This window comes from Hydra vulgaris, chromosome 13 (genome assembly GCF_038396675.1).
Source record: "Hydra vulgaris chromosome 13, alternate assembly HydraT2T_AEP".
NCBI classification, from domain to species: domain Eukaryota; kingdom Metazoa; phylum Cnidaria; class Hydrozoa; order Anthoathecata; family Hydridae; genus Hydra; species Hydra vulgaris.
This window is the reverse complement of record NC_088932.1, coordinates 56,112,017-56,135,376: the sequence shown is the minus strand read 5'-3', so window position 1 is coordinate 56,135,376 and position 23,360 is coordinate 56,112,017. Positions and strand designations below refer to the sequence as shown.

Below are 23,360 nucleotides of genomic sequence, written 5' to 3'. Positions count from 1 at the left end.
AATTCGCTTCGTGCGAATATTTTTTTCTTGAAGAAAATCCGCCTTAAATGTCTTTGTCACTATTTTATAACTTTTGGTAACCATAGCTACTTTATTTTTTTAGTGGTAAGTTTATAGTAAGTTTAGACGGTGAATTGACAGAACATAAACCTGATTATGCTTGTTTTAAATGAATAAACATGTCACAGTTTTTTTCTTATTTTTTGAGTCCAGAATATTACAAATATTGTGCAATCTTTCTGTTAAAGAACTCAAATTGGTTCATCACTGTCAAAAGCCATATCTGATATATGATAACATTCTACAGCTTATGGTAGTCAACTAATAGTTTTGAAATATGTCTGTGATATTTTGTTGATTTATTCCGTGCGAAAAGTTTCTTTTCTCCATGTTATTCAACATTGCCTCTGAAATCTGAAGCTGTGCAAGAGTTCCAGCTTCTGGCACCTAGATTTTTCAACTATTTAGAGAAGGGTTTGGATTTATTACTTTTTCTAAAAAAAAATACTTTTTTAGGTTACTTAAATGCCGAAATGTATTTTTTAGAACTAACTCGGAATGTTCATTAAGGTTTTTAATATCATCTAAACTTTCTAAAAACAGTAAAAAATGTTTGCAATGAATTAACATTGCCATTAAAAAGTTCTTATTTTGTAAAGAAAATGATCTTGAAGAAAAAAATGTTTAAAAACAAAGTAAAATATTTTTTTGTTAAGATTCTTCAAACACGTTCATTGTTCAGTTTTCATTCTTGTTCTTCTTGTTCTTAAATGCTCATAAAATATGCAAATTGTCATCGACATTTTTATTGTTTACGAAATTAGCATATTTAAAAGTTTGTTGTTATAACAACAAACTTTTTAATGATAATATCCTAAGACAAACACGTAATTGAGGGAGTATATTTCAAAGTTTTTTTTTATATATTTGATTGAAAATCGAAATTGATGGAGTTTTTCCTTCATAAAAACAAACGTTACTAGATTTAATTGGATCAAATGTATCAATGTATCCTAAAGACGTATTGCTCAACGTGTATAAAGACATATAAAGTCTATCTAATGTGGTTATGAAAACACCAACTCTATATTTGCTTTCAGGATCTTGGAACGACTGTTTATCTAAAATATTTTCATATTAATGTTTTTTTTTTCGAACTCTAGAAGTTATCTGCAGACAAACTCGTATCATTTTTTATACAAACAATTGAGTTTAGAATTTCTGGATAATTTTAGCTGTTTTACCATAGGCTTCTTTATTAAATGTGCCATGCTCTAATAAAACGGTCTGCATATTTCTAAAGTTAATTTTTAAACAACAAAAAATAATAAACTTACAAATAAAATAGTTTTAAAAAATTGACTTTTCATATTTTGAAAAAGCTAAAAAGTGTGACATGCTCCGCTCTCCGCAAAAGCATTTGCTTTTACTTAGTTTTACTTAAGAGTAGTTGTTCAGCTTTACGTGAACAAAAGTTTTAGCAAACTTGCTCAAATTTTTATTCACGTAAAGCTAAGCAATTTACTCCAAAAACGTTAGGTAATTTCTCACCTTTACGTGAATAATAATTTGAACAAAATTCACGGTGGTTTATGAAAATTCACGGTGACTTATGAAAGCTTGGGATTTTATTATGCGCATGCGTCTGTTACAAATACTCGGTTATCTAATTTTATATTTAGGGGCTGTTCAAATAATACGAGACAGTCTTAGGGGGGGGGGGGGGAGGGGGTATTGGAAAGTGTCACCAAATATCACATGGGGGAGGGGTGGTGGTTTGCTACAGTGTGACGTGATAAATAACTTTTTAAACTAAATTTTTTATCACTGCGTAATTTTTTAAAATTGCAAACTCCGAGATAATTAATAATATTATATATAATACGAAAATTTTCAAGAAAAATGCTAAGCAGCGACTTCACAAGTAGCTAGCGTTTATTGTTTAACGAAGTCATAACAAATGAAAATAAAAAATTTAAATTAGCTTTTTTTTAAGTTACTTGTGGTAATCGCAGACATTCTACAAACTTAGAAAAACCAGATAGTGGGCGATTATTTAAAAGCAATTTATGTTACCGTTAAAAATCTAATTTTTTTTAACAAATATTTGTATAAATCTAATAAAAATTTTAGTATTAATAGTTGTTTAAAATTTGATCTTTAAACATAAATATTATTCTTGATCGTCATCTGATCTATAAATATTTTAGTTTTACAATATTTTAATTTTTAATGTTATTGTTATTATTACTTTTAATGTTTTGTGTCACTCTAATGAATTTGTCGAACTACTTTAGTTACGTTATCAGTTTTATTATATTTTAAGTTATTTAGTTACTATGATATAACATTTTAGTAATAGTAGTACTATTATTAATGCTATTATTAAAAATATCTTTACTATATACTTATTTATCGCAATGATTGTAAGGAAAATTAATTTCTTGTTGTTGATGTTGTTATATATTAAAAATGTCTAGTGAAAAATAAAAACTTTACAAATCTATTTATGAAGGATATTTAAAAGCATTTGCAAACAAACCAAAGCAAAAGTCTCAAGAAGGAACAAATAAAATTAAATGTAGAAGTTGAAAAAAAATTTAAAGAGCTAAAACAAATTGAACTCCGAAATAAAGTTGGTATTTTATCTTAATGGACAAAATTACCGAACCAAGTACCGAATACACCAAAAAAGTGTGTGGTTGAATCTAAAATCACTTTTGATGGCATGACTGACGCGACCCAATCAATTACAACAAGTGAAGAATGTGAAAAAGAAAATTCCAATTTCTCAAAAGTTTTAACAAAACAAGCCCCGAAACAAGATCAATTAAAAAATGAAATTTTTATTTTACAAAAAGATATTGCATATCTCACTGAAAAAAGAAATTGCGACTTGTTGTCACAAGAAGACTACCAAATACTAGGGCAAAAGCAAAAAATTTTGGTAGAAAAAAGCCGAGATCTTGTACTTCGTCAAAAAGCCACTGAACGCCAAACAGCAACCAGACTTAAAAAAAAAAGCTATAGAAGTATTAGATCCAGATATTAGAAAAAAGTTGTGTGGAATTAAAAATTCAGTATCAAAAGGTCGATCGCTAGCCTCTGATCAGGACAGTTTAATAAAAGCAATTGTAGGTATTGCCATGAAAGGGTCTGCTTCTGATGATAGGAGAAGAGCTGAAATGGTTCGAACTGTAAAAACATTAAATGACTTGGTTGAAGAATTGAAAAATCATGGTTACAATCTCTCGAGATCACACAAATCTGAGCATAAATATCATGCAGACACAAAATTTGCCAAATCATTTATTAGTGCTCTTGAAGAATTTGCGGTAGTTTTGGGTCCTAAAGAAGTACCGTTTCACTCCCAGGATGATAAAGCCAGGGTGCCAATTGGGTTGACAGCTGCAAGCAAACAGGCACCAGTGATGATGCATATGGAGTACAAGGTAACTTTAGCTGATCATGATTTTGTAATTGCTCCTCAACACAAAATTATTCCTTCCGTAATTGCAGCCATAGAAATTAAAAAGGATTGCATGGAAAAACAAGCAGTCACATACTCTGGCCCAACATACATAGCAATCAGAAGTGCGAAACATGATTTATAAACAGCACTTAGTCACTTAGAAGATGTGAACAGAATAAACAATCTTCCTCCATTTAAAAGCAGCTTATTTACTGAAGATCGAGTTAGCAGACCAGTCATGATTATAACTGTTGATGGTTGGCCAGATGAAAATCTAAGATATGAAAAAACAATTCATTGTGCCAAGACTTATTTCAAAGAGCATGACCTTGATGGAATGTTTGTGGCCACTAATGCTCCTGGCAGAAGTACCTTTAACAGGGTAGAGAGAAGAATGGCTCCGCTAAGCTATAGCCTAGCAGGAATTATACTACCATTTGATCATTTTGGAAGCCATCTTAGTTCAAGAGGAAAAACAACAGACAAAGTTATGGAAAAGGCAAACTTTGCCAAAGCAGGTGAAGTTCTTGCACAAATTTGGTCTAGCACAGTCATTGATGGATTTAAAACTAAAGCTGAGTACATAAAACCAAACAGTGAAAAATGTGTACAGTTAAAATATTTCGGAGCAGAGTGGGATGCTAAACATGTCAGAGAAAGTCAATACTTCTTTCAAATTGTAAAATGTAATGATCAAAAATTCTGTGGTCATTGTCGCAGCTCACTGTTTCATCTTATTCCAACTGGTTTTCTTCCACCACCAATTTCTTTGTTCCAAGGAGAAGATGGTCTCGAATGCAATAATACAAAGAACAACTTTGCGTTTCTCTTTTTAAACTTATCACTTTGCAAAACAATTTTGCCCCCGACAGTTAGTAAAGAACATGGAACAAAATTTAGTAAAGAACATGGAACTCCAATACTTGAAGGTCAAAGTCCGATTTGGGAACAAACTTAGTTTTTAGACAGATATTCACCAATTGTATTTTTTTAGGTTCTTCAAAATGCTACAAAATGTCACATAGGGGAGAGGGTGTTAGAAAAACGACAAAAAAATCACGTATTATTTGAACAGCTCCTTACGTGTTCAATTTGTATATTACCTTTCAAACTTGTTTCCTGTTTTAAAAAACAACATTTTAATGGTTGCTAATATTTTGACTCATAAAATGAAATTTTACAAAAATGAGTTAGTTTAAGCATAAAATCAATGTGAAAAATATTTTTAAACATCCACTTTAATTATTTAACTTTTAACTGCAATATTACCTAAACTAACACTTTACATAGATGCCAATTATGGACGAAGTAAAATTTTTATGACATTTAGGTTAGCTTTTAATAAAAATATTGTTAATCGTCTCTCAAAATGTTTTAGTTTCTATAACCGATCATTTTTTTATGAAATATATTTTCATTTTTTAGTCAAGAGGTTTTTTATAAAATCTTTATTTTGATGATGGCTGAAAAACATCAACAAAAATTATTGAGAGTATGCAGAACTTGTGGAAATTTGACTGGAAAAGACTCTATAAAACCATCAGTAGGCGTGATAGAATTTATAATATTTTTAACATTATATATTTGTAAAGTTTGTGAAAAATAATGCATCAACCAGTTATGATTAAAGATTGTTAGCATTCTTTTTGTAGCCGATGCATTGGATTGTTTATTAAAGGTAAACTAGAAAATGAAGCAAAATGTTCTATAAGTTCAACCTACGTCATGGTTAATAGCCTTTGCAGTTCTGTGCATGTATCAGAAATCATAAAACATTCGTTAAGTCAATAAATCAAGTGATATCCCTCGAAATATTGAAACTGCAGTCGTGCAGGTCATTAAGCAAAACTTGAGCATTCGAAAACAACTACAATAGAATTTCCATCTGGTGGGCCAAGAGTAAGTATTAAAAAAAAAATTAAATTCGTTATCCAAAATATAAAGGAAAAAATGAATTAGTCTAAAGTTTAAAATAAACGTAATAATAGAGATTATTGTTATGATATTTTTAATGAATAAATATACTTTTTTTAAAGCCTCTTTGATTAACTGTAACACCTAAAGCTTACAAGGAAAGTGCATCACGCAGTACAAGTACGCTTAAAAATAGACACAGACTTCTAATGGAGGAGGTTAGTCCTCAGATTGGAATTTCTAAAGATTTACAAGTAATGCAAACTGCAGTTATGCTAAAATCATTTGATTATAATCAAAAGAGAAAAATTTTGGAAAATGCTAACGTTGGACTTGTTGAATTTTCTGCAGAAGAATTGGTTGCCTTCAAAGCTGACGTGGGGATACCATGGAATAAACTAAAAACAATGACTAGGTAAAACATTTTTTCAATTAGTTAAAAAAATTTCAATTATTAAAAAAGTTTACACATAAATGTTATGTAAAGAGGTGTTAAAGTGAATTTTTAATAATGTCTTATTAATGCTTATATAATAAAAAAAATTAATTTGAGGAAAAAGTTGACTTACAAAATATTGTAGATGGTTGAATTCAATAAATGTCCAGACTGCTTCTAACAGTAAACAAAGAGTTGTCGCAAATACCTGGGCAGGTAATGATCTTATTGTGTTGGATGAAAATAATTAGTCTATTCTTTAAATCAAACATGCTCCCTGGGCATACATAGAAAATCTACCTTCAAATATTGAAAACCGGCTAAATGTTCTTCAAAGGTATAAAGTTTAATATATTTGCAAAAGTTATAAAGTTTATTAGCAAAAGTTATAAAGTTTTTATTTTTTACTTAAACATATAAAGAGTTAAAGCTATAAATCTTTTTTTAATATTTTTTTTAATTTTAAGTTTCAGGTTAATAAAACAAAATGGAATAAAGTGTGATGAAATCCACATAAAAATTGGTGGAGATTATGGAGATGGTTCATTTAAAATGAGTTATCGAATAGTTAACCAAGATCAACCAAACTCAAAATCAAATGGTATTGTTTTCAGCACATTTAAAGCCAAAGACTATCGAACTAACCTTATAGTAGAACAGTCTCGTTACACATTGCACGTTACAAAACATGATATGGCATTAAGTTACAATGCCAATGATAAAAGCAATTATAGTTTATATAAAATTATAATCTTTTTATTTATTTAAATTGTTATTTTTTTATGCTTACAATTCAATAGTTAATTATCATTAGTTTATATTTAGAAATTGCAATGTTAATGTCTTTATGTTTGGTGATTATGATTTCCTTTGCAGCGTATATGGAATTACAGGAGCGATTGGTAATTTTGCTCTGCTTTTATTACACTTATACAAAAAAGCATTTCTTTTAGAAAGTAAATAAACTTTATCAAGAAAACTCAAGGACTTTAAAAACATTAAAAATTAATGAAAACCTTTACTATACTGATAGCATTTCTGTTATGCATAGGTCGACATTGCTGTCTTTTTTGTGACATCACTAAAAAAGATATCCAACTAGCTCCAATATGTAGAGAGCATGTTGTTTCACAAAGGTATCTAAACTCCTAAAACAATGACTTTCATCGTTTTCAAAGTAATGAAGGAAATTTGAAAAATGCTAAATTATTCAACAATGTGATTAATGAAACTTTATTTAATATTCCTCTAGACCAGGTAATATAATTTAGCACTTTTATTTTTTAATCTTTTCAGTACTCTTTGTTGGTTCAACCGTGAGTTTAGTATTGGTAGTCTAATAAACCTTTGAAATTTTGTTAGTTTGCTGTACCTGCTTTACATATATCTTTGGGTACCTATTTAAAGTTTTTCAACATGTTCGAAGACAAATGCCACTTAATAGATATAAAGCTTGCTGGAGAACTTGCTTTAAAGAATAATATAATTGGTAAAGCTGATTTTGACAAATATATTAACATGCATATTCAATCCAATCTTGTAAAAAGTGTTATTGAAGACTGTGACAATAAAACTGCACTTCTACAAGACACAACTTCTCTAAAGGTTTTATGTGAGCTTGGTAAAACAGAAGAAATTAGGAACACATATACACCAAGAATAGTTTACTATGATTTAATAAAAAACGACAAGGTATTTATTATTATGAAATTATGTTTGCAAAAATGTTTAATTAAGTTTAAAATGAAATTTTTGTTAAATAAAAATATTATTAAAAATTTATATATATATATATGCTAATATTTTAAAGTTTTAAATATATATTTTTCTAGATAAAAGAATTAAGTTCATTAAATGAAGCAAATGTACTTGATAAAACTTCAGGTCCCTGCATTCAGCAACTTGATGAAGTGTTGAAGGCTAATAAAGTAGAAAGACAGACTTATCATGGAAAATGCTTTGTAACAGCAATTGAAAAACATGAGGTCACTGGGAAAAATCCTAATGTGGCTTTCGAATTGTTCAAATAAAACTTTTAATATTTTTCTGTTTTTTTGATTTGAACTACCCGATACTTGCAAATTAAAGGGATTAGAGACCCCCTTGCTTATTACACCCACTACAGTTAAGCAGAAAAGAGTAAATTGGTTATTGCAAAAAAAAAAGCTGAAGCTTGTCGACAAACACAAAAATTATATTTGAATTGATCAAAAATCCATTGAAATTAGTTTAATCGCATGCAAATGTGTTTTGTTTTTTTGTAAAATATTGAAAAATTATTTAATTTTATAAATATTTTTTTAGCCTCAGCCATTGTTAGATTTGTGCAATTCCATTCCAAAACTAATTTCTTGGTTTTATTGGCGCCGATATTCATTTATTATCTGTTAAAGTGAGCCAGAATTTTAAGCAGTTATTTTATTATTATTCAAAATGTCATAAGCTCATGAACAGCTCGCAACCTTTTCAATAAAATGATATTCAGGAATTTGGTAGGTTTTCTTTTTAAACAGATAGGTGATTGAGTTTAACACATTTTTGAGCTAATTCAAAAGTAAATTTTGAAAACGAGCATGATTGTCTTGATTGCTTTTAGGTAGATATTAAATTAGTATATTGAAAGGAAGTTTTGTAAAAGATTCTTAATACTCAAATCATTTAATTTTAAACTTAGCAATCCGTACGCTTATGGAGTATTATCGGTTGACTTGGCCAAGTGCATCTGTAACTCCAAAGATGCATTTGCTTGAATCCTATGTAATTCAAATCTTAATTGTTTGTTTTGGCATATGAGGCTGTAGTCGTTTAAAAAGCGCGTTGAAAGAACATTATCTGAGAAACCGAAAGCTAGAGCTATGAAACCAGAATAAATTAAAAAAAATGCTTAGATCTTAAATTTTATTCTATACAAATTTGTATTGAAAATCCAATCTTTTAATAAAAAGGTTTTCTAAGGAGTATATAATTCAGAAATGTATTATTATTTTAAAATAATAATAATGGCTCTCTATTCTGCACCATTACCGAAAACTAAAAAAAAAATAATTGTACTTTAAGTTTTATAGTATGGAAGTATATATTGATATAATTAATACTGCTGTTGAAAATTTCTCGGATTTATAATCAAATAGTTTATAAGGTAGCATTGTGCATAAGAAATGTATCATCAATAGAAACTACAGTAGAACCTCGTAAATTCAGACCCTGGATAGGTCGAACTTTTACTAAATCAGATATTTAATTTCCTTTGAACATTCTATAAATACCGAGAGCTTCGTTTTAGGACATTCGCTATGTCGGACTATTATCTTTTATCGAACTTCATCTATTCCCCTTGAGAGTCCGACTTAGCGAGGTTCGTACTTATATTTGTGTTTAAAAGTTATCGGAGGGACATTTTTTAGTTTTTTAATGAAAAGTTACAATAGAAAAATGTTACATGAAGTTTAAGTATTTTTAAATAAATATTTTCTATGCATTACAACATTAAATCTTGCATATTTATAGTTTAATTAATACGTTACACAATTAAAAGTAGATTTTCTTGTTAATATCTTGAATATCATAAATCTTATAAGTTGTTACTCAATAAAATATGATATTATCTATGTCTGCAAGTTAAGGGCAAATATTAGAAATTCCATAATTGTGGAATCTATTGTACATTTCAAAGTAAATGATTACAAGTGTTATCTCATAAAATATAAATACATGTATCTCTTAACATGTTTATAATTACTTAGTTAGAATTGAATGATACAACACCAGACTTTGCGCAATTTTAGGTTTTTATAGTGGTAAGAAATTTTTTCAGAACGCACAAAAAGTATAGAATATATACATAGCTTGCCGTAAAATCAATTTATTTTAGTTAAAAAAATGATCGGTTGAAACAAAACATACAGATTTTTAACGCTTTTTTTTACAGAATTTGAATCAATTGAACTTTTTGGCCAAAAAATTTTCAAACAAAAGTTATTCAAACATTCTCATTTATTTTTACGATTTAGGTTAAACGCTTAAGGACATAAAATTTCAAAAATGTATTGTGCTTATTTATTCATGTGAAATTTGTACCTCATTAATAACAAATTAAAAAAAAAAATTTCATTATTTGCCGAAAAATCTAATCGCCATTTTTTTTCACGGCTTAAATCGCCGTGAATTGCTGAAGTTTTTATTCACGTAAAGCTGACCTATTACTGAGTAAAAGCAATTGCTTTTCTTTATTCATCTGAACTATAGTCACTATTGCAGCTTTGAAACTATTTATATGATTTGCTAGTATACTTAAACATTACAATTATTACTATCTAATGTTATTTAATGTCTTTAATTTTTGCTCCTGTTTTTTATATTAAAAAAATAATAGAGTCACTATATTTAGACAGAGATTTATAATATTTTATAATATTCCAAAATATTATAAATCTCTATCTAAATATAGCGACTCTTTAAATCCTTTCAGTTTCAACTCATTATATAACTTTTTTTATCCAAAAATTGGGCTCTTCTATCATCGGGGCGTGTGGAAATATTTTCCCGTTGCCTCAAATCACCCACCCTTTTTGGAACGCCTCTAGCTTAAGGTGCCAAGTACAATCAATGTCTGAGTGTTCTCATAAATGATGATTATAGTATGAAAAGAAGTTGACTATCAGTACCAAAATAACTTTTTATTCATAGAGTCTTACATTTTGCAAACTTTATTAGATCCGCATGCTATTTATGAGAGCAATTTTAACTCGGTTGATTCAGTTTTGGATTACAGTGTTAATGGCTATAATCCTTTGGTTTGCAAAAACTTCAGTAATCACATGCTTTGCCAGCGAATATACATACGTGTAAATTTTTCAATATTTCGTGAAATAAAGTGAAATCCTCTGACTATTTTACGTGCTTTTGTTTAAATCTACGTCACACAAACAACTCTTTGTGCATTTTTTTTTCTTCTTTTCACAAGACTAAATTTTTACCTGTTTAAGTTTACCAAGTTTTACCCGTCTGCTATTATTATTCGTAACTTAAATAATCGCTTGAATGACGCAGTGAATCACCCTGGTACCACTTACTCTGCTGGCACTGCTCGAATATTTTGCAATTTTTGCCCGGAAAGTCTATTATAAACTACACTGCACTATATACAACTACCTTGAGACTAAGATTCTTTTTAAAATTTTCTTGAGCTGATGCTTTTTGTCTTTCAACGGAAAATTGCAACTTTCTATGTAATCTCTTGAATTCAGACACACATTTTTTCTTACGAGATTAACTCTCTTAACAAAATTAGGTTGATCTGGTAAAAAAATGAATGAAATTAAAAAAAAACTTTTCCCGTTAGAGTTGTTCAAAACTTTCTTCCAGAACTTTCTTCAATACTCTCTAAACTACATGTAAATATTCAAACCCCTCTAACTATCATCTAACCTGTCCTCCTTTCTAAGCATTATCTAATCTGGTTTCAGGGCCGTGATAAAAGTGGTCAGCCCAGGATTTTTGCTCTTAAAATGTAAAAGGATTTTGATAAAGTCTGGTAAGCTGGTCTCCTCCATAACCTCTATTATGTGATCTTTCTGAGAAAGTATTTAAAATTATTCATTTAAACATAGATTAAAATGTCCATTAAAAAGTTCTATCCTTAGTTTATTTAAAGGTTCCATCTTTAGTTCTTTTAAAAGGTTCCATTCCTAATTCTGTGTAGTTTTTTATTTTTAATACCATCCTTCCGGATAGTTAAAGATAAAAATCATTTTGAAAATTTTTTAATAAACTTTTTTTTTTGTTCAACGATCAAAAAAAGTTAATTGTTTTTTTGTCTCATAACATTTTGTCTCGGTCAAATAACAAAATACTTAATCAATTGAGCTAAAGTTTTATAATTACGTCAAAGGTAAACCTGAGGATGTTTTTGAACTTTTCAACAACTACCTAAGTTAGTGACTGTGAAAAAAGTATTCACAACGAGCAAAAAAAATCTTGGGTTTACCAACAACTTGTTGAAATCCAAATGAACACAGAATAATATTTATACATACGCTTAATTTAAGGGAACATGGGGTAAGATGACGAATGGGGCAAGATGACGACCTACAGTTATCTCTTAAGCAAAACTAAATATAACAGTTGACTTTAGCTGAAAGGGAAGTAGATTAATTTTACTAGATTTATCAATGGTTTCTTTTTAAATATTATTTTTGTGACGAAAGTTAAGTATTAAAAAAGTTTTTCCGACATTGAGAAAAAATTTTTTATCCTCGTTTGACTTGATTTATTACATCGCTACATCACCAGCTAAAAGTAGGCGAGAAATTTTTATTTAATTTGATTAAACTGGAAGCCATACAAGACGTATTAGGCTATGATAATTTGATTATGTACTGATTCTGATTCATTTTAAAGATTGTATTAGCCTGGGGCAAGATGACCGGGGCAAGATGGCTTGTCCGTAATCTATATTAAACGGAAGTTTACTTGTACTGTTTGCTATTCTTGTTTTGTTCAGTCATTATTTTATTACGAAATACAATATTTGTTTGACAATAGTTTTATTACTAGGTTGTTACTATTTTTTTTTTGCATTGAACGATATAAATGTATAATTTATTAGTTTTAAAAGTTACACCTTTATTTGTATTACTTTTTTAATAAAAAAGAATTTGTGATGATGGTTTTTGAGGCGTTTATAGCTTCATAGAGTTTTCTTTTCCTAAAGTTTTAAACTTTGTTAACTCAAATCGTCATCTTGCCCCGTATGCGGGGCAAGATGACGATTTGAGTTAACATCGTTTAATGAGTTTTTCCTTAGCTATTTTCTACTTTTAGAGTGGTTTTTTGATGCATCAGTGTATATATATATATATATATATATATATATATATATATATATATATATATATATATATATATATAAATAAATAAATAAATATATATATACATATATATATATATATATATATATATATATGTATACATATATATATATATATATATATATATATATATATATATATATATATATATATATATATATATATATATATATATATATACATATATATATGTATATATATATATATATATATATATATATATATATATATATATATATATATATATATATATATATATATATATATATATATAAAGAGATCTATAAGCAGTTTAGAAACTGTCACAGAGAGAGAGAAAGAGAGAAAGCAGTTTACAAACGTCGAAAAGGTTCAAAAAGAAGAATAGTAAAGTATATTTCGATGAGAACCTCTTTTTTACTCAACCTATGCTATAGTCAGCGGCCTCATTTTCTTAACAAATTTGTATTGTATTGATTTGATCAACTGTTTTTGCCAGAACTAAACAACTTGTTTACTTTTAGTGAACTGCTTGTTTCAAAAACTAAACACCTGAAATACAAAAGCTATTAGACAACATTGTAATCCATTAAAAAACTTTTAAAAACTGCGGTAATATATTTAATTAGAACTTATTTGTTGATTTTAATGAATTTGATATGACTATAATTGATTGCAAAACCGCGTTAATGGTACAAATTGATACATGATATTAAAAAGAAATTGATCAAAACTACGTAACAGCAAACGTTATTTTACAAGGTTATCATAATTTGAAATTAATTTCTTTTGACATTTTAATAAAGTGAATTTGACTATTGATGTATTTGATAAGAACAAACATTTATGTACAAATTAAGCTACAAATTGATGTTATTTCCCGAAATATCACTCAAAGTAGACACGAAGAACAAGTACATAAGGGTATTGAATAACCACCTAATAAAAGTAATTTACAAACATTATTTCCGCCTTACATACACGAGGTAAAAAACATATTAACTATTTTCGTTTGCATTAAAATATTTATTTTTATTATTCATAATATTTTTTTTTTAAAGACCTTTTATTACTTTATTTTTTCATTGTAGTTAAAACATCTAATTTTATAGTTTAACGTGTGCATTTGATTGCGCTAGTCAACTATGTAAAAATGAGGAAAAAAATTCAAATTTGTGCCAGCCTAGGGCTAGCAATTTATTTATTTTTTATAGTTTTGCTCTTTTCAATAGGTTGACATGAGAGAAACCGCTGAAATAAATTAAAAGCCGCATACTATTTTAATTTCTGAATCTTTTTTATATCTGAAAACCGTTTCTAAAACACGTTGGTTGCAAATTTTAACAGCCTCAAAAAGGCAGATAACAAATCACGAGCATTATGTGACATTCCTTGGTGCTCTGTGACAAGATCGTAAAGACTTCTTGGGGTACCTAAATAAATAAATTAAAAAAAAACAATAAAAAAACAAAGACATTTAATACCCATGGAAAAAATTTTGCAAAATGTTTCATGCGATTAATAAAAGTTGTACAACTTTTTATTGATGATGTGCAAAAAAAATTTTTTAATTAACTTCATAGTAAAAATACGGCAGTTCTAAGCTTACTAGCGAGCATATAGACATCATATAGGCGTAACAAGTTTGTTTGACGTTTTGAAAACGTCCAACGAACATTCCTTGCCCACTGAGTAGATTATTAGGATTAATTTAAGTTTACATATTTCAAATGCGTTAAAATTTTTTAACTGAATACTTGATAAAATGTGACAATACTTAATCTTTTCTTTTACACAGATGAACAAAAAAAAATTATTTTTTTTTGGCGCCGAGCAAATTTGTTTTTTGTATAGCATTTCTCATTTTGATTTCAAATATGCAACTCAATTTTCACCATCACGTCAAGTTGTAAAGATATTTAGTCTCAAATCTTTGGTATTTAGGATAAAATCCCTAATATTGTCAAAGAAAAATTATTCATAAGTATGTCAACCTGGGTCTCAAAAGAAGCGTATTTTCATAGAGATTTTAAAAATGTTACTCGTTAAATAAAATAATAAAAATAAGTACTTTTTGTATTATTGAAGAAAAACATTTTGTTAAATTCTTTAAGGAGTCTTTGGCATTTTTTCACATAATTTTTTTTTCAATAAAATTTAAGGAAAAATATTTATGTTTTCTAAAATTTCTATGAAAATACGCTTCTTTTGTGACCCAAGTTTATATACTTTTAAATAACTTTTTTTTCGACAATATAAGTTTTTTATAAGACTTTACCCCAAATACTTAAGATTTGAACCCAAATATCTTTACAACTTGACGTGATGGTGAAAAATGAGTTGCATATTTGAAATCAAAATGAGAAATGCTATACAAAAAACAAATTATTTGCTCGGCACCAGAAAAAAAAAATTTTTTTGTTGACCTGTGTTATTTGAGGAGCCCATTTGCAAAAAAAAAATACTGAAACCCATCATTAATTTAAATATTAAACCAATTAAAAAATTTTTGGTTCTATAATAGACAAAGAAAATATTCCTGTTGTTGCTCAACTAAAAGTAGTTTAGTTTTTTATTATTTTCTCAAAATAATAAAATTAATTAATTAAATAAAAAATTTTTTAAAAATAATACCTCACAATAGAGTTTTAATAGATCATTATGTTAAAGTAAAATATACGAGATTTATAATTAATTTGCACAATTATGGTATAAATTATTTTTAAAAATAAATGGACGCTTTCAAAAACAAAATGGTGACGTAATGATTTTCTTCTAAAAGAATATAAATAAACATTTCTTTCATTCACGTATCTTTACTTTTAAACCAATTTTTTTTTTTTTTTTTTTTTTTTTGTTATTCACCTCCCCAAGGCCGAGAAGGCCACTACAGATGAGGAGGCTACTTAATAGTGGTTATAACCCTCTCTCAACTCTAAAACTCCGAAACACGAACCTTGACAAACAAGGCAGCTGTGCGGAGAAACAAGTTGAGCGCGGTACTACCAGGGACGTGGTGGGGATCAAACTCGGAACCTCTCGCTTATAAAGCGAGCGCTTTACCACTACACCACTACCGCATTTACCCCACTTAATCTACACTTTTGTTGTGCCCCGTTAGAAGAGCAAGAAATTCAAAACGCTAATGTTATTTGTCTAATCAATAATGTATCAATGTAAATCGATTGTATCAATATAATTCGATTAATTATATATCAATATAAATCGATTAATAATGTATCAATATAATTCGATTAATTTTTCACGAGTTGGACCTTTTTATTTTTGCTTTTGTTCCCGGGTCTATATAACTCGTTTTCAATCCTTGCGTGACTCATAATAATTTTACATATATATATATATATATATATATATATATATATATATATATATATATATATATATATATATATATATATATATATATATATATATATATATATATATATATATATATATATATATATATATATATATATATATATATATATATATATATATATTACTTTCATAATTTACGTTTATTTAATTTAGATAATTGTTAAAAAAATAAATAGTCAAATATTACAAAATATTAGTACGAAATCGATGCTTAGTTAATTTATAGAATAAATTAACTAAGCAATGATTTTTTATTATTTACGCTAATGTTTTCAATCTCCGTAAAATGTTTTATAGTAAATTACATGAGCACTAAGAACACTTGAGAATGGAAAGTAATATCTTTATTAAATTTTTATTTGAGTTAACGGACGGCAAGAAACTAGACCACTTATTGCGCATAATGTTAATTGAATAATACTAATAAATAATTAATGCTTCAATAGCGATGAGAAAATTAACTTTTGAATAGAGCCACCGTGACCCCCTGTACACAAATATTAATTAACACAAATGCAGTTTAATAGCTATATTAACAGAAATCAGAACTCGAATTAACAAGAAATTAATGATACTTAATTGTTTATCAAAATATTTTTTATTAAGAAAAACAGGTTAGAGTTTATGCATTTTATTTTTAGTATATCAAAAATATGCTTTTGTATAAAACTAGGTATCTACTTGTTAATCTATATACTATATAGAATAATAACAATAGTAAAATTAATATTAATAATAAAAATAGTGTTAATAAAGATATATATACATATATATATATATATATATATATATATATATATATATATATATATATATATATATATATATATATATATATATATATATATATATATATATATATATATATATATATATATAAAATAAATGAATTAGTCGTAAGAATGATATTACTGAATTTTGACTGATAAACCCAGCATACACAGAACGTTCGTTAGACGTGTCTTACAGACAATGTGCGGACTTGTGACGACTATAAGACGTTTTATAAATGTCACATGGACTTTAATTATAATTAAAAAACTGATTTAAAAAAAATGAAATTGAAATTGTTTTCTTTTTTTTAAAAGAAAATTTTTTTTTAGAAAAATCACATTTTGCTTATTCCTGCTTCTTGTATCTTCTTGCTTCTACCAACTTTTATAATGAACGCTTTCAACTTTATTGCAAGTAAGTACATAAAATCTTTTGTTAAACAAAAACAAAAAAATCTTGTAAACATAATATCAAAACTTCTAAATTTTTATACTCTAAGTATATTTATTTTATTCATTTAATTTTTTAAGCAACACTTTCAAAAATAAAATAATTTCTGCTAAATATGTTCTGGTAAGTCATAATTGTGTTTTGCTAACTAATATCAGAGTTCTGCCAATTAGTAACCGTGGTTACAAGTAACCGTGATCTAGCAAATAAAGCTTTTGATAGTTTAGAAAAATCCAGTAGGATGCTACCGTTATTATAATGTAAAAAGTTACGCTTGGTTTTTGTTGTGTGATTAAAACAAAAAGATTGACACTTGTCAAAAATACGGTATCAGTTCCGTGAAATAAACAATTTACCAAAGCACTAACTTGGATATTAAACTTTTATTAATGGTTTTACTGTTATGGAAACCATAGATGCGGAGTCCCAAAAGGACTCCGGCTTTATAACTCTACTTTTTTCAAGTCTGTAGTGTCCAGAAGCTCTAAACATGTTTGTTGACTTATTATCTGCTATAATAAAAACATTCATGAAATTTAATGACTTAAAACTTATTGTTTTTAAGCACGGAGTCCTGGAGTCCCGGAGTCCTTGCCGCCATTATACCTAAGGACTCCGGGCTCGAAAAATGATTGTTCCTCTAACTTAAAAGTCTTAATTTTTTTCCTTTTAGTAGTCCATAAACTTATTTATATTTTTAGAACTCCTGGATACTATTTTTAGAACTCCTATATACTTATCCAAAAACTAGGATAAAGGAATCTTTTTGTGACTTTCAATTCCGGAGTCTTTTTTGGGACTCCGTATCCCTGATGGAAACATAGTATAATAATATTATACTAAATTTTCATAACGAATGTTAAACCATTAATAAAAGTCTTTAAGTCGTCACGTATATTCAGTATTTTTCGTTTTGGCTTTGGGTCAAATTACTTTAAAAAGACTTGGATTATATACAAGGATCGTAGCGATAGAGTAGGAGGGGTGCAGGGTTTCTGCCTCCTTCCCCACTATTTTCCAAACTTTTTTCTTCTAGTTATGAAAATGATTGTCTTAACTCAGAGAATACTTTTTTTGTGTTTAATCAAAATTAGATACAAAATCAACATTTATTTAAAGATCCCTGAACCACATTTACTGACCACCGATATTGATTACCCGGCATGAAAATTTGAGGTGACCAAAATTGTAGATAATATACCAAGAGAGTGAATGATAGTGAAAACTTGATCTGATAAATCACACGTAGTTCATAAGTTAAATGGGCTACAATTTTATAACCTATTTGATTTATGGGATAGCTTAGGTTTGGGCCATGTTTGGTTACGGTATTTATAAAACTTAAGTGATATAAATACAATATCCACACATTTACGCTATCCTATTAATTGAGTTAGGCGATCATTTAATGATACATCAAATTTTTTTGTCGGGTATACTTTATAATGTATATATAGTATATAAAGTGTATATAGTAATAATTATATTCTGTAAAAATTGTATTCTATTTGCATAGATGTTGTTTTCCTTTTTTTGCGTTCTCTTTTTTTTTTCAGTGCTATGAAAACCCTTCAAGAAAGCCCTTCCAGATAAAAACCGACGCCTTGGTTCTTGATACAAGTTAATAGCAAATATATATAAGTTAATAAATTATGACACTGATCATTAAATTCTAATTCCAATCAATAAAATGTTTAAAGAAATTTTCTTGCATAATCAACTATATATTTATTTTTAAATTTACTTTAAAAATATTTCAAACTTTAGTTATTCTAAATACTTTAAAACACTTAAATTAAATTACATATATTTTATTTTACTTTTTAATTAAAAGTTTAAAGTAGTCAAACTAAAATCGTTTAATCTTTAAATTTTCATTTTTAACAATAAAAAGTTTAGTTAAAAGTAGAAATTAAGAAAATTAGGAATTGAAGTTAACAGTTTAAAGTAACGGAAGACGAGGCAAGATAGTGAACGTTTTAAAAGCGCTGAGTTATTGAAAAACTATCAGTAATGAAACAATATTATTTTGTCAGTATGTTTATGTTATCATAATGATTCATTGCCTGCATGAATTTTCAGTTTGCAAGTAGAAAAATTTGAAATTAAAATAAAAAGTTCATAAATTTCTTACCTTGTCAAGTGACAGGGGCAAGATGATTTATTATGCGATTTCTGTCTAAAATAGTTTTAAAACTACTAACTGCTTTAACTAAAGTAACACAAAATAAATGTCGGAAAACACTATTTCTAAAAACAGAGGCGGATTTAAAATTTTGCCGCCATTAGGCTATGAAAAATTGCCGCCCTTACATGCAAAAAAAAAAAGTTCGTAAAGTAAAGAAAGAAATACGCGCCGCTTCCTTAACTCTGTATTTTCATTGAAACAATTATATTATAATGATTAATAGACATAAAATAAACAAATAAACAGAATAAATATCCTCTTAAAAAAAATAACAACAAATTTCAAGACTTGGTAAAAATCACAGTTTATTGAAAACATGAACTAAATGATAATCGAAACAACTTTCAAACTAAAATTTAAAAATGTTTACAGAAATTTGCTGCCCCAAAAAATTTGCCGCCGTAGTCTATAGCCTATCGAGCCTATCTGTAAATTTGATTCTGCTTAAAAAAAGTACATCCGAAGGATACCATCCATTATGAATTACCAAAAACAAGGTTTTTTTTTTTAAGCACAAAAAGTTATGCTTACAAAAATGCTTTAATAATATTTAAAAAAACCGATTGGAGTATTAATATGCAAGATGTAAATACAATTTCGTTTTTAACTATTTTTAAGTTTTTTTTGTTGAGCTGTTATAAGAAAAGCCAATTGCCCCATTCGTCATCTTGCCCAGTTTTTCCCTATGTATTTTTTATAATATTCATGTGTAGAGTATTTATAAAAAGCTAATTACTTCTTAAAAGTTGGTTCTCAAAGGAAGCCAGTTTGAAAGAAGTTTTTTCTAAAAGTAATAAGGTGGAATATACTAGGTTGTACAAAATTAAAAAAAAATTATTTCAAAGGTGAGTGAATCAAAAAAAAAATTGGGGAAGAGGTAGAAAATACCATTTTCTACCTCTTTTTTTTACCCCAATTTTTTCACCTCAATTTTTTCTACCCCAATTTTTTTTTTGGGAAACCGGGAAAAAAAATGTGTCGAAAAATTAGGGAACTTTGAAGGACTAAAAGCTATTATGGAGAAATAAGTTTAAACAAATATATTGGCCTGATCATTAAAAAATTGCATAAAATATACAATAATAATGTTACAGGTCAATCAAAAGATAAAATTTTAATGTTTAAACGAATTTTTGTTTGTAAATTTAATATTAGTTTTAAATCAGAAGCTACCGATGTGCTACTAATGTTCTACCAACCTGTATAGTTATTGCACAACTTTAGTTTACACAATAAAAAGATATCCTGTGGGGTTTTAAAAAATACGTTGTCATTATAGAAAAAAAGGATTCATAAAAATAGAGCGAATTTTATCAACTAATATGATAGGATAGTAGATGATTCTATAAGCTTCTTTTCTTATTTGCAACAAATCCAACATCTGTCAAAAACACCCTCGAAGGAGTCATACTTTTTAAGATATATTGAATTTTACAACTTTTGTATAGTTGATTTTAAAGAATTGGAGCCAAAATTTTACTACTAGTCTGAGGAAAAAGCCGTCAAGGGTACAGAAATCAACTTTGTTGCATTTTCTTCTAAATAATGACTTCCAATCACACAGCATTTTAAGACCGCTTAGTAATGGATGCGTCTCTTATAATAAAAATAATATTGAAATACGTACTATCAGGATCTTTGGCCCCCCTCACCCTCTGAGGAGCCTGCGTAATATTATGTACTTTATGCAAGCTCAAAGATTGTCTTTAGAAATTCGTATGTGTCTTTTAACTCCTGGGAATTCATTTTACCAGCAGACAGAGTTTGCAAGAGGGCAGATAATTTCATAATACACTGTAATTTATTTAGACATGCAACAAATGGACACTTAAGTAAAAAACTAGAAAATAGAAAAAAAAGATTCTACAAGAATTAAAACAGTTCTATAAGAACTTAAGAAATACAAGCAATATAAAAAAGGTTTTCTCTAAAATTAGCGAGGTTAGCAAGTCTAAAGTTAGCGAATGGCAAACGTTCAATCAGAATTAAACATGAATACACAGAATAAAACAATGGAGAACTTATTTTATGAAGGTTATGAAACAAACCAAAACAAAAAAAGTCATTCACCATTAATACATTAAATAGAATGCAACTGCAACAAATGCATTAATATATTAAATAGAATGCAACCACAAACAACTGCAATCTGTTTTTGGGAACTGTTAAGATGAAAACTGTTTCAACTGGTACAAAGAAGTTCTTTTCATTACGTTTTCGAATGTTTTAATGCGAATAAGAATAAATGTGATTGTCCGAATGAAGAAAACTATATATAGGAAGGACATTTTCAATTTATGGTCGATTTTTTAAAGAATATAGTCAGTAAGTTGGTATTAGACACATTTCCGTTGGCAAGTTATGGCTTCGCCCCTCCCTCGTTTTATTCTTAAAATCGCTCCAGGTTGTATCGTGTTTTCGATTCATGTTTTATCTCTTTGGTTTTAGCATGTGTTTTTTCCATTTTTCAATAAAAATAAAAAATAAAATACAGGCTCAGTTTATCTTAGAGAGATGATAATAAAATTATTATCTTAGAGAGATAAAACTTTTATTCAGTAGAACTAGTTTTATGATTTAACTTTAATACAATTCGTTAACATTTTTAAAAATTTATTATAATCATAAATCTTTATTTTTTCAGTTCCATTTCTACGCAACATAGCTCCTCAATTAGGGGCTAAATAATAAAGGTGCATAAAAAAGAAAGTCACAAAGAAAATAAAAATTAGAAAAAAGAAAATATTTTTATCTTAGAACAAATTGCAGTAGTTAAACTAGTAAAGCAAATCATAAAAGAATTCACAACTTCTGATTGTAAATTCTTCAATGATTTTTATCTTAAAATATAGAGTTAATGTAAGGAAAAATAGTCCTTCATCCAAATATTAACCCTAGATTTTAAGATAAGACCTAAAATATAAGGAACATGATACCTAGGTACTTAAATGATACCTAAATTCAAAAATGTGACCTTGATTCTACAATAGACCTAGATTTCTAAGATGAAACTGTATGGCGTTATGTATGACGTATACCCTGCTAAGCTAGTAGCAAATAAGTTTAAGTAATTAAGTGGGGGATTTTAATTAAACAATTTTTTAATTTAATCTTGATCAAATAATAAATTTTTATTTAATCTTAATTAGTTGATTGTTTTTGTTGCATTAAGAACATTTTGATTTAACTTGTAAACTTTATTTTTATAAGTTTAATGTAATTTTAACTTTAAGTTTAAAGTAGTTTTATCTATAAAAAAGAACTATAGTCTAAATAAATGTCATTAAGGTTTTCCAGTTTGATCTAAAATACTCATACTACAAGAATTACAAACCAAAAGCCATAAAAATAGCAGTGATTAAAACTCTGATATTTTACAGCTTTTGACAGAATATATAATACCGAAGAGCTTGGGAGTTTTAGAGCTGTACATATATTTGAAATTCTTAAAGATCGTGTAATTATCATTAGATGCCATACAATTACCATTGATACCATACAATTCTTTGTATACTCAATATTATGTGAAAGGATAGATTTATTAATACAATTTTTTGTTTTATAAAATTAACACTTACAGAAAAATAAAAGATGTTGAATTTTAAAAGTAATAAGTTGATGAGTATCAGTTGATATTTATCTGTAAACAAATTATGTGTTGCGAAGACAACCGTTCAACTCAGAAAACTAATGAATTATGATCGATTTTTTTTACATTTTTTAAGTAGTTTCTTACTATTTAATAACTATATTATCCTTTAATTTGATTGTAAATTAAAAACTTTGTTAATCAGACTATAATCAAACTGAAAGTTCTATTGTTCTATTGTTTTATTGTTTAGCATTTTAATTTTTATATGTTTTTAAAATGTTTTCTAATAACTTTATTAACTGACT

General features: G+C 27.5%; 2 protein-coding genes across 3 annotated transcripts in view; both read left to right on the top strand.

The window, feature by feature from the left end:
- The first annotated feature begins 1,962 nt into the window (after positions 1 to 1,962).
- LOC136089186 (uncharacterized) lies at positions 1,963 to 8,040 on the top strand. 2 transcript variants are annotated; one of them, XM_065814888.1, is made up of 7 exons: positions 1,963 to 5,015; positions 5,125 to 5,371; positions 5,509 to 5,801; positions 5,968 to 6,159; positions 6,290 to 6,423; positions 7,381 to 7,514; positions 7,655 to 8,040. In XM_065814888.1, the coding sequence occupies exon 1, from the start codon at positions 3,711 to 3,713 to the stop codon at positions 4,428 to 4,430; it is 720 nt and encodes a 239-aa protein (XP_065670960.1). In that variant the 5' UTR covers positions 1,963 to 3,710; the 3' UTR covers positions 4,431 to 5,015; positions 5,125 to 5,371; positions 5,509 to 5,801; positions 5,968 to 6,159; positions 6,290 to 6,423; positions 7,381 to 7,514; positions 7,655 to 8,040. Both variants share the same exon structure in this region, with proteins under 2 accessions (XP_065670960.1, XP_065670961.1).
- Positions 8,041 to 16,495: 8,455 nt separating this feature from the next.
- The window catches only part of LOC100208019 (AT-rich interactive domain-containing protein 3C), a 28,422-nt gene continuing 21,557 nt past the window's right edge, over positions 16,496 to 23,360 (top strand). Inside the window, exons 1-2 of the mRNA XM_065814882.1 lie at positions 16,496 to 16,665; positions 17,155 to 17,239. Of these exons, the coding sequence (XP_065670954.1) occupies positions 17,215 to 17,239 (25 nt within the window). The 5' untranslated portion in view covers positions 16,496 to 16,665; positions 17,155 to 17,214. The remainder of the gene's footprint in view (positions 16,666 to 17,154; positions 17,240 to 23,360) is intronic.